At 31.8% G+C, this 15447-nt stretch overlaps 1 protein-coding gene across 1 annotated transcript; it reads left to right on the top strand.

Moving 5' to 3' along the window:
* Nucleotides 1–6813: 6813 nt before the first annotated feature.
* On the top strand, nucleotides 6814–11100 carry LOC137925304 (uncharacterized). Its single transcript, XM_068768749.1, has 10 exons — nucleotides 6814–6884; nucleotides 7319–7417; nucleotides 7906–8004; nucleotides 8311–8409; nucleotides 8748–8846; nucleotides 9177–9287; nucleotides 9639–9737; nucleotides 9837–9935; nucleotides 10231–10312; nucleotides 10504–11100. Exons 1-10 carry the CDS (start codon nucleotides 6843–6845, stop codon nucleotides 10926–10928), a joined length of 1254 nt encoding a protein of 417 aa, XP_068624850.1. The 5' UTR covers nucleotides 6814–6842; the 3' UTR covers nucleotides 10929–11100.
* The last annotated feature ends 4347 nt before the right edge of the window (nucleotides 11101–15447 follow it).

Raw genomic sequence — 15447 nt, 5'->3', positions numbered from 1 at the left:
CTAACTTCAACAGATACAAATATAATTAAATTACTTTTTGTACTAAAAATTTAAAGAAACAATGAAATGGACTAAACCAAAAAAATGTGCATAGTAGTTAGGAGAATATATTTTATTTGCTTTGCACGAACTACTCTATTGTTATCAATTGTCGGCATATCAAAGAGCAAGCAAAGAAACAATAAATGAAGAGTCAAACCAGTCCTAGGAAACATTATTTATTACCCAACCATTCTAAATAGGAAAACTGAAGCTCGTGACTGATTATTCTAAGAAAATGGAGATTATACCTATATGCAATCCTTTTTGGTAGTTAGGTAGGGACTGTCATAAAGGTGATCGTGGAGGGGATGTTTTCGCTAATGAGTTTTAATAATTGTCCAGGTATAAAACGGTTGTACGGGTAATGACCAGAACCAATACCGTCCAGTGCATTACAGTGAGATGTTCCCGTTGCGTCAACAGAGTATCTCCGAAATGGATTCAGCAAAATATCGTGGTTCTATAAATTATCCTACTTTTCAAAACATGGATATGCAAGCAAACTGGCGAGCGAGATATATAAATGTACGTTAAGTTTTTTAATATTAGTTCCAAAAATTTAAACCGTTGAGTGTAACAATTTCCGATTTTTCTTTTTAAAAGTGCGATGGTGTTTGTATGCTTTCTTATTGAATTAATTTAAAGAAGTTACTTTTTTTCCTTTTTAGCACCGACCGGTACAGTCTGCTAATGGTAGGGTATTTTCTATGCCTTCTTATCAGAGGGCTCCGATTACTGCCATCAGTAACTCAGCATACTGCTATCAGGTAAGAAAGTGAGTTTTATATCTTGATCACGTGTTTTATAACCATCCTAAATGTGTAGGTTAGACTTAGTAAAAAAAACCGGTTGAAAACACACTAATAACCGAATGCTTCAGAAACTTTCTCAAAAGTAGTATAATGTTATTAATAATAGACATGATCTTGAATTCAACGCTCGTTATCGTTTTCATACAAGCACCAAGTTGTGGCAGTAAAGAGTTTCCGAAATAGATTCGGCAAAATAGTTATACAAAAAATTATGTACCTTTTCAAAATTCGAATAGGCAATCAAACTATCCACCGAGATATTACAATGTAAGTCAAGTTTTTCGGTGTTGTTTCTGAACTAAAATTTTTAAGTGTAATAATTATCTTTTTGAAATGGCGATGATCAATCTTATCCAACATGTTTGTGAACTTTCATATTGATTTAATTTTTATGAATTAGGAATATATTTTTTTGATTTCTTTCCTTAATAGCAACAAAACATACAGTCTTCCAGTATTGAGAAGTTTCCGATGCCCTCACATCAAAGGCCTCCGATTTTTCCCAGTAGCAACTCCACATACATTTATCAGGTGAGAAAATTACTCTTAATTTTTTATTACGTGTTTAATTATTTAATTAAACACGTAAAAATTAAATTAATATTTTATTATAACGCTCTTAAATGAGTGGTTTAGACTCAGTGAAAAATAAAAACAGATGTAAATATAGTTTTAACCGTATACTTCGAAATTTTGTCAAAAATAGTTTATTATAATTAAAAATGGACATGGAAATCAGAAATGATGTCGGCAAAGTATAGTGGATCTAGAATTTATATACCTTTTTAAAATTGGAATAGGTGATCAAACTGCCCACTGGGATATAACAATATAAGTCGAGTGTAATAGTGTTGGTTTTAAACCAAGATCATTCAGTGAATTAATTTTCTTTTTAAAATGGCAATACTCGATTTTGACGAGCATATTTGTATACTTTGATATTGATTTAATTTATATTTACAAGGAGACTATTTATTAGACGTTTTTTCCTTTATAGCAGCAGCAGGTACAGTCTCCAACTATGGAGAATTTTCTGATGCCCTCATATCAAAATCCTCCGGTTGTTGCCAGTAACTCTGAACACAACTTCCAGGTGAGAAAATTACTTATACTTTTTTATAACGCGTGTTATAATTGTGTTAAGGAATAAACGGAAGGAAAGATACTTTTTTCTGAATGCTTCTAAAACTTTCTTAAAAGTAGTGCAGTATAATTAAAAACCGCCGTGTTCTCGAATACAACGCACTTTAACGTTTCTAAGCCCACTTTGAATTTTTTTTAAACAAAAGAGGCAAATATTTACGGACATCAGTTTTTATTAATACCAAAGTTTAATTAAAACCATTCGTTTTGTTATTTTATACATATTACATATTTTTCTTTTTCAGTGGAATAATTCTGGTAGAGATATGGAACATATGTCGTGCTTGGAAATTCTTGATAATATTAAAAAACAGCGGGCGCATTACTCACGTAAGTAAACGTTAAGCATTTTAATCCTAATCTAACTTAATGTGTTATGTGTATTACGGAGATTTTTATGTTTTTTTGTAATTGTTTGTTGGAGATTATCATTCTTGGAACATTCAAACTTCAGAAAACAGTTTTCATTAAAATGTAACTAAATGCTAATTCGTTTGCTTCAGGTCCCAAATTACAACAGGGTATTATAAATCGCCAAAACAGAACTGTGCTCAACACTGAGCAGTTATTTACTTTGGAAAAGATATTCAACAGAAAGTCCTACATAGGTACACAAGAACTGCACGAATTGAAAGAAAAATTGAAAATAAGTGAACAAGATATAAAAGAATGGTTTCAAAACCAGCGACAATTACTTGGTTACAAAGAAACGGGGCTGACAGTTAGTGCAGGTTGTTCCGAAAATGTTGAGTCTAAATTCGACTTGGAACATGTCGAATCCATAATGCGTACACCTGATAAAGATGGATACGTAACTCTGGATGAAAAGGCCATTACAGAATTAATGACGGCCATCGAGGAGGTTATACCGGATATTAATTGGGAGAGCTTAAATGACGAAACTACCAATAATATTATTAATTACTAACCTTAAACTTGTTTAGTTATAGAATTTCTAACTAAAATGGGAACCTAAGGAGCTTGAAGAGCCCAGAAACGATTGTTTGATTTTCAGAGCATGATATTTAAATAAGTGTAAAATTTATTGACTTTTCTAACAAGTAAATTTTTGTTTAATTTTTCTATTTGTTATAATTTGTCAAGTATAAATAAATAATGTACTTATTAACTATGACTTTAATTTCTAACATGTTCTAAGTTTATTTAATTTTATCTTGACTTGAGTCTAGTATGAAACCCGAGAGGAACCTTCTTTTGGTCTGTCATAATTTTTCTATAATTGTTGTATTCGTCACAAAAAAAATTTTAAATAAATTAATCAGAAATTTGTACAAAATATAAATAATATTTTCATTTGACAAAAACGAAAGTTATTTCTATAAAAATTAAATTTTTGATTGTAGATAAATGAAAATGTATTCGGATCAATGGTTCAGACGGAAGTATTAGTTCTAATGCAACTTAGTTGTAAGTTGAATAGCTTATACGTTAAGTTGGGTCCATAAACAATATTAATATTTTATTAAATTATCTTTAAGTTATTTTGGCACAGATTACGCGATTGTTTATAACTTCACTTTGTTTATACACATTTGAATATACACAGCACAGATATTTAAAATAAATGTTATTTTAATATTAATGTAAAACGATATCAGTAATTTTAGATTTTAAATTTTTTAGATTTAAAAAATAGTGTCTTTCATAACGCAATATATACCTTGTGTGCAAGTACTGTTTGCCAGTAGGGATATGTTCCGTGGTGGTACATACTTAGACGGTCTCCTGAAACAGGCAATTGTTGAATGATTGGTATGAAATCTTGAGCTTGGCTACGTTTAAAGTTAAGCGCTTACTGCGCCTTGAAACCAAGAACTAGCTGAATATGCAAATGGCACTTTGTCAGCATTTTAAACAGGTCTAACATGTTAATTGTTTATTGTTGTAAGTTTTTGATACTCCCAAAACGATCTTAAATATTAGATAAGGTAAATAAATAATAGTTTATTTTCCTATACAATATCACGTACTCAATTACGTATATCTAAAACGAAAGAAAAAATTAAAACGCTATACTAAAACATGACAAATTAAAAATTAACTAGGGTAATTGTATTGAAACATGTTGACATGTGATATTTGCACATAATGCGTAAATAAAGATATACATGATGATAAAAAAATTATCATTTCAGTCGTATGACTCTGCTGCTAGATCAATATACGAGAAGTTTATTCATTGTACATGTATGTATAAGATTTTCGTTATGTTCTGACTCTTAAGGGTACATTTGGAACTATAAGATTTAGAAACTTGAAATTTAGTAGGAATAATTGTTATGCCGAATAGAGCTCAATCAAGAATGAATTATACGAATTTCCGCACGCAAGACAGTTATGGGAGCGTTCATTAAAAATGTGCATACGTTCAAAGTACAGGTTATTTAGGTATAAGGCTTGGCGAGAGTTTTTTTGACATGATAATAAATAAAAGTATTTGTATATAAGGTCTAAGAATGGATTTTATGAAATTACAACTAGGCAGCGCAGAGGGGCTCCTTGCTTATAATATTCGTTAACCAATAAGAACAATGTTTACCTTAAGCTAAAATAACCCTAAATCTTACACAAGCTGACAGTTTCCACAATAAGGTAGCAACATGTCAAGCCAAAAAATTAACAACTGCGTAAACAAAAGCCGAAAATAAGTTTTTATTGCAGCGCTTTTATGTACAACTTCAACAGTAAACAACTTTAATCCGTCTATGAACCATAAAATAATCTGCTTAAGACCACCAAAACAATTGTGCAAAATTACTCGAAAAAATGTTTTATTTTCTTTGTGCTACCTGGCCCATTGTTGTCAATTGACGGCAAATTAAAGGGTTTGAACAATTAAAGAAACAAAGTAGTAAAAGTGTGGCGAATTCTAGGAAACCTATTGTTTCTTCGCGAAAACTTAACCACAACGGTATAAATTTTCAGAAGACAGTGAAGGTAGGACCTTTAAAAAGAAGAGGATAAACTTAGATGGTTTTCTGAATGCTTGTCACTGGCAGATGTTCCAGGCGCCCTTATATGAGGAATGCTGATCATCGAAAAGCGAGAGTACTTCTGAGCCTTGTCGGTTTATGGATCATCCGCTTTGTAATATATATTATAATATATTTAAGAGCTCGGTGGCCATCCTATTCAGTGACACTAGCATGCTGAATCGATAGTTTACAGATCATTTTTAATTAAATAATCATTTTGGGACGAAACTTAATATTTAAGCTATGTATGTAAAAGAATTCATAAGGATTGAGATAATAAAATGCCGTTATTTTAGAGTTCTTCGGCAGTTAATATTTTACTTGCAACTAAATTGAATTAGAGTCTTTACTGCCTTCTGAATATACATACCGTTGTGGTTAAGTATTTTTCCTAAGGAATAAAAAGTTTCTTAGAATAGCAAATGTTTTAATACTTTGCTTCTTAAATTGTTCAAACCTTTAATTTGCTAACAATTGACAACAATGGGTCAGGTAGCGAAAATAAAGTTAAATATTTTATTATTTATATAGTAAACAACTTTCTTAGATTTAAGAATTTAAAAATAGACAGCTTGTGAACACCAAAACAATTGTGCAGAATTACTCGGAAAAATGTTTTTCCTTTTTTGCGCTACCTGACCCATTGTTGTCAATTGTCGGCAAATTAAAGAGTTGAGCAATTAAAGGAACAAAATTATGAAGGGTATAGACAATTCCACGAATACTATTATTATTATTATTTTTAAAAATAGTGAAAGTATTAAATGTGAAATTGTAACTCGGCATACAACAAGTATCAGGTAAGTATCTTTATTGTCAGTATACTATAAGGCTCCTAAATAAGTATTTCGACTAATTGAAATAGTTTTATAAGCTGCTTGAGATTTTCTTCAAACTCTATAAGGTCGTCAACTTGTAACTCGTACAACATTTCATCATATGTATGTAGCTCTTGCATTTGCCTGGTTGTTTGTACTAAAGTTGTGCCGATTTGGAGACAAAACATTTTTAAATAATGTAACGGACAAGTGAATAAAGTATTCTAAATGTCATTCGGATTCTTTATTTAGTTTATGGACATATCGATATTCGCTGTAATGACATGGCCGTCTCTTGTGAAGTAGTTTGAAAAAATAAATTCACCAGGATCAAGGTTTTATTAAACGATTTATTAAAGTTGGTCTTTTTTCTATGTTTCTTGAATCACATACCAACTTCACGATTGTGGTCAATTGTCGGCAAATCAAAGAGCTGACCAAGAAAAGAAACAATAAATGAAGAGAAAACCAATACAAAGAAACATTATTTATTACCCAAGCATTCCAAATAGGAAAACTGAAGCTTGTGACAGATTATTCTAAGAAAATGGAGATTATACCTATATGCAATCCTTTTTGGTAGTTAGGTAGGGACTGTCATAAAAGTTGATCGTGGAGGGGATGTTTTCGCTAATGAGTTTTAATAATTGTCCAGGTATAAAATGGTTGTACGGGTAAAGATCAGGACCAATACCGTCCAGTGCATTACAGTGAGATGTTCCCGTTGCGTGAACAGAGCGTCTGTGGAATAGAGTCAGCAAAGTATAGTGATTCTAGAAATTATCCTACTTTTCATAACATAAATATGCAAGCAAACTGGCGAGAGAGATATTTAATGGTAAGTTTTTTAATATTGGTTCTAAAATCAAAACCGTCGAGTGTAACAAATTCCGATTTTACTTCTTAAAAGTGCGATGGTATTTGTTTAATTTCATGTTTAATTATTTAAATAATAGAAGTATTATTTTCCTTTTCAGCAAAAACAAGTACAGTTTTCGAATAGTGAGGGAATTCCGACGCCTTCTAATCAAATGGCTCCGATTGCTGCCAGTAACTTGGCATGCAGATTTCAGGTGGGGAATTATTTGCAATGTTTTAATTACCTGTGTAGTAAATACAAATGTCCTCCTAAATGTGTAGTATACACTCGGTAAAATAAAAACGATGGACTTTGTCAAAAGTAGAATATCATAATTAAACATTTTTTTCACATATATTTAGAGCTTGTTAAATTGATATAAATATATATATATATAAATTTAAGAAACTGCTCGTTGTGTCGGTAAAGTGTTTCCGAAATGGCGACTCAGCATAGTATAAATCTACAAAAATTATATACTTTTAAATTATTTACTTTCAAAATTCGAATACGCAATCAAACTGGCGTGCCTTCCTTTTTGCTATTTAAAATAGCGATGCACGGTCATTCTGCGTTTTTATACACTTTCCTATTTACTTTTAATTTAAATATATAAGGAAATTATTTATTTTAGTTTTTCCTTTATAGCAACAAGCACTACAGTCTTCCAATATTGAGAAATTTCCGATGCCACCCTATCAAAGGTTTCCAATTGTTGCCAGTAATACCTCGGCATGCACATATCAGGTTAGAAAATTAATTTTAGTTTTTTTTTATCACTTGTGCTTTAAATGTCTTTAATGTGTTAGTTTTGACTCGGTAAATGAGCAGGTGAAGAAACACTTTTAACTAAATGCTTCGTAAACTTTGTCCAAGGTAGTATATTATAATTAAAAACCGACATGTTCTTGGATACAACTCGCGTCAACGTTTGTAAGCAAACTACCCGTTGTGTCAACAGTATTTCCGAAATGGAATCGACACACTACAGTTATACAAGAAATTATACACCTTTTCAAAGTTCGAATACGCAATCAACCTGGCCACTTGGGTATAATAATGTAAGTCGTGTCTCAGAGTGTTGGTTCTAAACCAAAATTATTCAGTGTGATAATATTCTGTTTTACTTTTTAAAACAGCGATGCTCGGATTATCGAGAATTTTTTTAAAATTCTATGTGGCAAGATAAATAAATAAGTATAAGAAATTTATTTGCTTAATTTCTTTTCCTTTAGCATCAAGAACTACAGTCTCCCTGTGTCGCGAAATTTCCGATGCCTTCTTACCAAAGGCATTCGATTGTTTCCAATAGTATCTCAGGATACATGTATCAGGTAAGAAAATTACTCTTATTTTTTTGTGTGCTATAACCCTATTTTAGAGTAGGTAAAAAAGAAAGATGGAAAAGAATTTTTTCAACTGTGTTTTAGTTTTCAAAACTTGAACACGCATTCTGACTGACTACCGGGATGTGAGAATGTAAGCCGAGTGTTGTTATTTTGGTTGTAAACCAGAATTGTTCAATGTATTAATTTTTAAAATTGCGATGGTCGATATTATCGAGCATATTTATATACTTTCATATTAATTTAACTTTGTATCTGTAAGGAAGTGATTTATTTGATTCTTTTCCTTTACAGCAACAACATATACAGTCTCCTAGTATTGAGAATTTTGAGATGCCCTCATATCAAAGGCCTCCGATTGTTGCCAATAATAACTCGGTATACATTTGTCAGGTGGGAAAAGTACTTTTAATTTTTTATGATTAACTTTATTATAACCATCCTAAATGTGTAGTTTAGACTCAGTAAAAAAAAGAAGAAAAAATAACCTTGATATTCCGTTAAAATTGTTTTAAATCTGTATTTTAGTTTTTTAAATTCGAAAACACCATCTGGCTACTGGGAGATTACAGTGTAATATAAATGTGTTTTTATTTGTTCTACACAAAATTTGTATAGTATATTTTTTTTAAAACAGTGATATACGGTCATATCGAGCATATTTGTATACATTGATATTGATTTCATTTGTATGTATAAGGAGGATACTAAATAGATTTTTTCCTTTACAGCAACAACAGGCTCAGACTTCCAATATTGAGAATATTCCGATGTCCTCATATCAGAGGCCTTCGGTTATTGCTGGTAACAACTCTATACGCAATCATCAGGTGAAAATTAATTACTTTTTATTGCTTGTGTTATTATATATCTATCCAAAATGTGTTATTTAGACTCAGTAAAATATAAACCGAAGATAATAAACTTTTATTATAATCGGTTTTTCAGTTTTAAATTTTTGAATACACATTCAATGTGGCTTCCGGGACATTACAATGTAAGTCTAAAGTTGTGGTGTTGTTTCTAAATCAAAATTGTTTAGTGTGATATTTTTCTTTTAAAAATAGTGAAGGTCGCTCATATCGATCATATTTGTATATTTTCTTGTCGATTTAATTTGTAGCATAAGGAAATTATTTATGTTATTTTTTCCTTCACAGCAACAACAGGCACAGTCTTCCAATATTGAGAATTGTCCGATGCCTTCATATCAAAGGCCCCTTAATGTTACCAACTGTACCAACCAGTGTAACACAACTTGCAATTATCGGGTGAGAAAATTACTAATAACTTTTATTACTTGTGTTATAACTTCCTAATACGTGTAGTTTGGAGTCAGTAGAAAAACAGATGGAAGATGGAGACACCATTCGGTTAAATGTATTTTTTCATTTGCTTTTTACTTTTCAAAATTCGATTACAAATCATACTGGATACTGGAATGTTACATTGTCAATCGAGTATTTTTGTATTGGTTCTAAACTGAAATTGTTTAGTGTAATAATTTTCCTTTAAAAAGACGATAGTCATAAGCGACTCCATCTGGCATATTTGTATACACATTCATGTTTCTTTAATTCATATGTATAAGGAAGTTATTAATTTGATTGTTTTGTTTACAGCAAACACAAGCACAGTCTTCCAATATTGCGAATTTTCAGATGCCCTCACATCAAAGGCCTCCAAATGTTGCCAGTAGTAGCATAGTATACATGTATCAGGTGAGAAATTTACTTTTAAATTCGTTTATTACCTGTGTATTACAAAACTGTCTTAAATAAGTAGTTTCGACTATTTATTTAATTTTTTTTCATTTGTAGGAACAATTAGTACAGTCTTCTAATATTGAGAATATTCCGAAGTTCACAAATCAAAAGCATCCGATTGTTGTCAGTAATAACTCGGAAAGCAGATATCAGGTGAGAAAAGAACTCTTTGTTTCTATAACGTGTGTTATAACCCTCCTAAGCGATTGGTTTAGGCTCACAAAAAAACCAGATAGAAATATACTTTAACCGAATGCATTGGAAACTTTGTGAACAGTAGTATAATATAATTGAAAACAGGCATGGTCCCTGATACAACGCATGTTGACGATTCTAAGCAAGCATTGATTGTTTTTCTAGTCACATCAAGAATATATTTACGGATATCTGTATTTATTAATAAGAATATATATCAAAACCACTAAATTGATACATTTTTAAATTTCAGTTGAATCAAACAGGCAGAGATAAGGAACGTTTTACGGGCTTGGATATTCTTAATGTTAAAAGACAGCGGGCGCAATACTCACGTAAGTAAACTTGAAACATTTTTAACTTAACCTAATAGAACAAGTTAATACATTTTTGGGGAGTTATTTATTACTTTTTGATATTGTTTGTTGCAGTAACAGGATTTTTATTTTTGGTTATTATACAAATTTCATACTTTCGAAAAAAACATTTTTTTAAATGTAAGTTAAAGCTTTTTTTATTATTTTAGGTCCGAAATTACAAGAGAGTGTTAAGAATCGCAAAAACAGAACTGTGCTCAACGCTGAACAAGTTTTTACGTTAGAAAAGATATTCCACGAAAAGCCTTACATTAGCATACAAGAAAGGCTAGAATTGACAGAAAAATTGAATATAAGGGAACAAGAAATAAGTAGGTGGTTTGAAAACCAGCGACGATTATGTGGTTACAAAGAATCGGTGCCGACAGTTTGTACAGGTTCTTCCGAAAATGTTGTTGAGCGGAAATTCGACTTGGAACATGTCGAATCCATAATGCGTACACCTGATAAAGATGGATACGTAACTCTGGATGAAAAGGCCATTACAGAATTAATGACGGCCATCGAGGAGGTTATACCGGATATTAATTGGGAGAACTTGAATGACGAAATTACCAGTAACATTAATATTTAACATTATATTCCTCCAGTAAATAATCAGGATGAAGAATACAAAGTTGTTTGTTTATGAAAACGGAACCTAGGAAGCCCGATGAGTCCTTGAAACGATTGTTTGATCTTCAAAACATGATTCTTAAATAAGTTATGATTTAAGTGTATTTTTAATGAGTATTTCGTTTTGTAATAATTTGTTAATGATTAATATATAATGTACCATTTGACTATGAGCGTTATTTGTAACATTTTAATAAAATATTGAATAAAAAATGTGTTTATTTAACGTTATCTTGACATGAATCCAGTACGAGCCCCGGGAGGAACCTCCTTTTGGTCTTAATTTTTCTATAATTGTTGTTTTGGTCACAAACTGAATTCTAGATTAATTAATCTGTAATTAATTTTGATGTAGGTTCATTTGTAACAAACGGATTTTACTTTTAAAAAAAAAAAAATTTACGATTGCAGATGAACAAAAAATGTATACGGAATAAATATTCAGATGGAAGTGAAAGTCCTAATATAATTTAGTTGTTATTTAAATATTTATTTGTTTAAGAACTTCCGTAATCCCGCTTTATGAGATGGCACGTGCCTATTACGCCACGCATGTTCATCTCGACTTGGAGAGTGACTTGGCAAAAGCAACTTCCCTTACAGTGTGTTTATATTGACATTTGCAAGCTATTAATATATTAATATTTTTTTTTTCGGTTCGAGGTGCCAAGCGACTTAAGGTTTTTGGCCTAGATCTCTTTACAGTTACTAAGCCCGAGGACTCTATCGTGAATATGAAAGGACCGTTACACTTTTTCAGCGGATTTTGAATTGTAAGCTGTTGTGATCTTACATAAATATACTCGTACAAAACGTTTTTCTTTGTATATATATGTCTAACAGATTTTCGCTATGTTCTTGCTCTTAATGATATGTCTGAAACTATAAGAACAAGAGACTTGAAATTTAGTACGAGTATTCGTTATCTCGAATAGAACTTGATCAAGACCGGAATTTACGAAATTCTGCCCTCAAGATGGTTGAGGAAGCGTTAATTAAATAATTTGCGTATGTTCAACGAATAGATCTTTTAGGTATAAAATTTGACGTATATTTTTTTTGACAAGATAAAAATTACTGATAATGGATTTTATAAAATAACATCTAGAAAAGGCAGCGGAGAGAGGCACTTACTTTAAAATATTCATTAACCAATCAGAACAATTTTTAACTTAAGCTAAAATAACCCTAAATCATACACAAGTTGACAGGTTCCACAATAAGGTAGCAATATGTCAAGCCAAAAAATTAACAATAGCGAAAACAAAAATATGTTTTTATTGCAGCACCTTTATGTCTACCTTTTTACAATGTAAAATTTTTATGTATTTGCCAATATAAATAATCAGCTTATGATTACAAAAACAATAGTGCAAAATTACTCGGAAAAATATTTTACTTTCTTTTGCGCTACCTGGCCCATTGTTGTCAATTGTCGGCAAATTAAAGAGTTGACCAATTGATAAAACCGAGTATTAAAACTGTAACCAGTTCTGGGAAACTTTTCTTTCTTTTAAACACCTTAACCACAACGGTATAAATGTTCAGAAGGCAGTAAAGGTTTGAACGGTTTGAACATACCCTGACGTGAAAAACCTTGGCTTGCATATTGACAGTTCCTTTACTTGGCAAGCACACGTGGCGAAATTCAGTCCGAAGGTTACGGGAATTCTACATAACCTTTATCGTTTAAAGAACTTCTTCCCGTCCAACGTGAAAGCGATGCTTGTGCGAACCTCGATCTTACCTATAATCGACTATGGTGATGTTTGCTAATATGACCTGAATGCAGATCTACTCAATAAACTTGACCGCCTTCTCAATAATTGCATTCGATTCGTTTTTAATCTTCGCAAGTTTGGTCATGTGTCTTCTAATCGAGAACAACTCAAAAGGTTACAGATTAGACAACGACGAGAGATGAGAGTACTAACTACTTTATTTTCTGTTCTTTTTACTCCTACTGCGCCTTCTTATTTAAAAACTCATTTCTAGTACTTAAGTGTTTAACATATACGCGTCCTGCGTTCTTCAAATAATCGTCTCCTTCATTGTCCTCCTCACCGTACTGACTTTCTTCACTCTTCTTTTTTGTGAAATCTATTTTTCTATGGAGTAAGCTGCCTTTGGAAGTTAGGATGGCAAGAAGCGTTAGAAATTACCAAAATCTACACAACGGTAGTTATTATTACTTATATTTATCTACACGAAGCATATGTTTATATTATTTATGTATTGTGCATAAATATTTATACGTGGTATATGTAAGTATTGTTATTGTATCATTAGTAGGTATGTTCTATTTTATTATAGTTTAAGCCTCGATTATTTCTCCTCTGCCCTATAGTAGAATAGTAGAGAACGCCTAAGGCGTTTCGTCTGCCATTTTACAATTTTTGTGTGCATAAAGAGTAAATAAAATAAAATAAAAATCAAAAATAATAGTCTAAATTCAATTTATTTGCAAGTTATATATTAATTGTCAGAAAACTCTAAAGTACATAAAAATTATTAACTGTTGAAGCCAGACATCAAGGCGCTGCGATAAAAAAATATATATATAATATAAACACTCGGTGTTTAGCACTAATCTGTGTAACAACTCCTGAAGATGCCCCGTGGAGGGGTGAAACACGTGTTGGGTGAATTTACGGTGGCGGTTGTGTAGTTTGCATTGTCTGTCGCATGCGCATTTACGAGCGGGCTGGCGGGCGGTGCACTTTCATGCACGACAACCACTGCATGTGCGGAGGTGGCTAGATATTGGTCCTTTCTTATTTAGGATGGACTTCCGCAATGTAACGCCTGAATCCATTAAATATAAAAAAATATATTTTTTGCTTAACCGCCTTGAGTTTACGGGTAGCAGTGGCTTCCCACAGAAACCTCTTGTTTTGCTACGGTTTTAGACTAAGCGTCCACTGCTCACTCACTTAATCAGAGGCGTAAGGCAGGTCAACAATATTGACGGTTGATTGTTATCAAGGTGTTGTACCTATATCTATACTGTATATATATAGGTATCTATACTTTTGTAGCGAACTAAAATAATAGATCATTTAAACTTAAAAATGTTTATATTACACTATAATAATATACATAAAAACTAGGATTTAAAAAATAATATGGTAAAAACACAAGTACATGAACAAACATGACAAATGAAACACTAAGAATTCGTTAAAATATTCATATAATAATAGAAAAATGAAAAGTATAATTTTGTATATTTAATTTAAATATGTTAAGAAGTTAGTTACTTGTAGTTTTCCTTTCCAGATCCGATGGGTACAGTCTTCTACTGGTGAGGAAATTACGATGCTTTCTTATATAAGGGCTCAGATTGTTTCCAGTAGTAGCTAAGCACGAAAAATTCAGAAAGAATATATTCTTTATTTATTTATTATGTTTATCATAACTCGCTTAAGGGTGTAGTTTAAGTTCATTATATGTAGAAATTACTTTCTACTACTATTCTTTACTGAAAAGAAAATTAATTTCACAGATATTTTTGAAACCTAAGATAAATTTGAATATTAAACTTGAAAGCAGGCATATTTCGGGTTGTAAGCAGTTTCAAGTAACTCGGAAATATGCTAACAGAGAACATAAAAAACGCTGCAGATATCGAGAAAGAGCGTAGGGCCCCGGCAGTCAGGTGCAACATGCTCACTAGGCGCTTCGCACGTTGTAATGCAGTTGTTAAGCTGATTTTGTTTAGAGCCTTCTGACAAAGCTTCTACGAATGCCAACTCTGGACAAATTATACGAAGACATTGTACAATGTACTTTAAGTACAGTATAATGACGCTTTTCGTATAATTATGAAAAAACCCAAATACTGCAGCGCCAAGGGCATTTGAGAGGACGCCATGGTTCCCGATTACTGCGCAATCTTTAGATGTCGAGCAGCTAGCTAATGTAATTTTAACCGTGGTCGCGCGTAGTGTCTACGACAATGGTTTCTACCACTACTGAATTAAAATAAGAGATATTAGTCAAAACTTACTAATATTAATTTAAAACTATATCAGTAAATATACTAGAAAGAGCGTCTTTCATAATAAAATGTGGTATTGGTTGTGTGCAAGTAATGTTTGCCAGTAAGGATATGTGCTACATAGTTAGACGGTGTTCTGAAACAGACGCTTGTCGTGTGTTGTAGGAGGAGTATCGAATAGAATATTCGTTATGCCGAATAGAGCTCAATCAAGAATGAATTATACGAATTTCTACACGCTAGACAGTTATGGAAGCGTTCATTAAAAATATGCGTACGTTCAAAGTATAGATTATTTAGGTATGAAGCTTGGCGAGGATTTTTTGACACGGTCATAAATCCAAATGTATGTTTATAAGGACTAAGAATTTATTAAATGAAATTACATCTACAAAAGGCAGCGCAGAAGAGCAACTTGCTTATAATCTTCGTTAACCAATAAGAACAATGTTTACCTTAAGCTAAAATAATCCTAAAT

This window comes from Battus philenor, unplaced genomic scaffold (genome assembly GCF_028537555.1).
Source record: "Battus philenor isolate CCGP_79_NKW_IND1 unplaced genomic scaffold, ilBatPhil1.0.hap1 SCAF_10, whole genome shotgun sequence".
NCBI lineage: Eukaryota > Metazoa > Arthropoda > Insecta > Lepidoptera > Papilionidae > Battus > Battus philenor.
The sequence above is the reverse complement of the archived record's forward strand: the minus strand, read 5'-3'. Positions and strand labels throughout refer to the sequence as shown.

Excerpts from the sequence above, each read along its gene's own strand:
- LOC137925304 (XM_068768749.1), top strand. The coding sequence starts at position 6,843 with ATGGCTCCGATTGCTGCCAGTAACTTGGCATGCAGATTTCAG. Across the intron at positions 8,005-8,310 it reads TCTCAGGATACATGTATCAG|CAACAACATATACAGTCTCC; the intron begins GTAAGAAAATTA and ends TTTCCTTTACAG. Across the intron at positions 8,410-8,747 it reads ACTCGGTATACATTTGTCAG|CAACAACAGGCTCAGACTTC; the intron begins GTGGGAAAAGTA and ends TTTCCTTTACAG.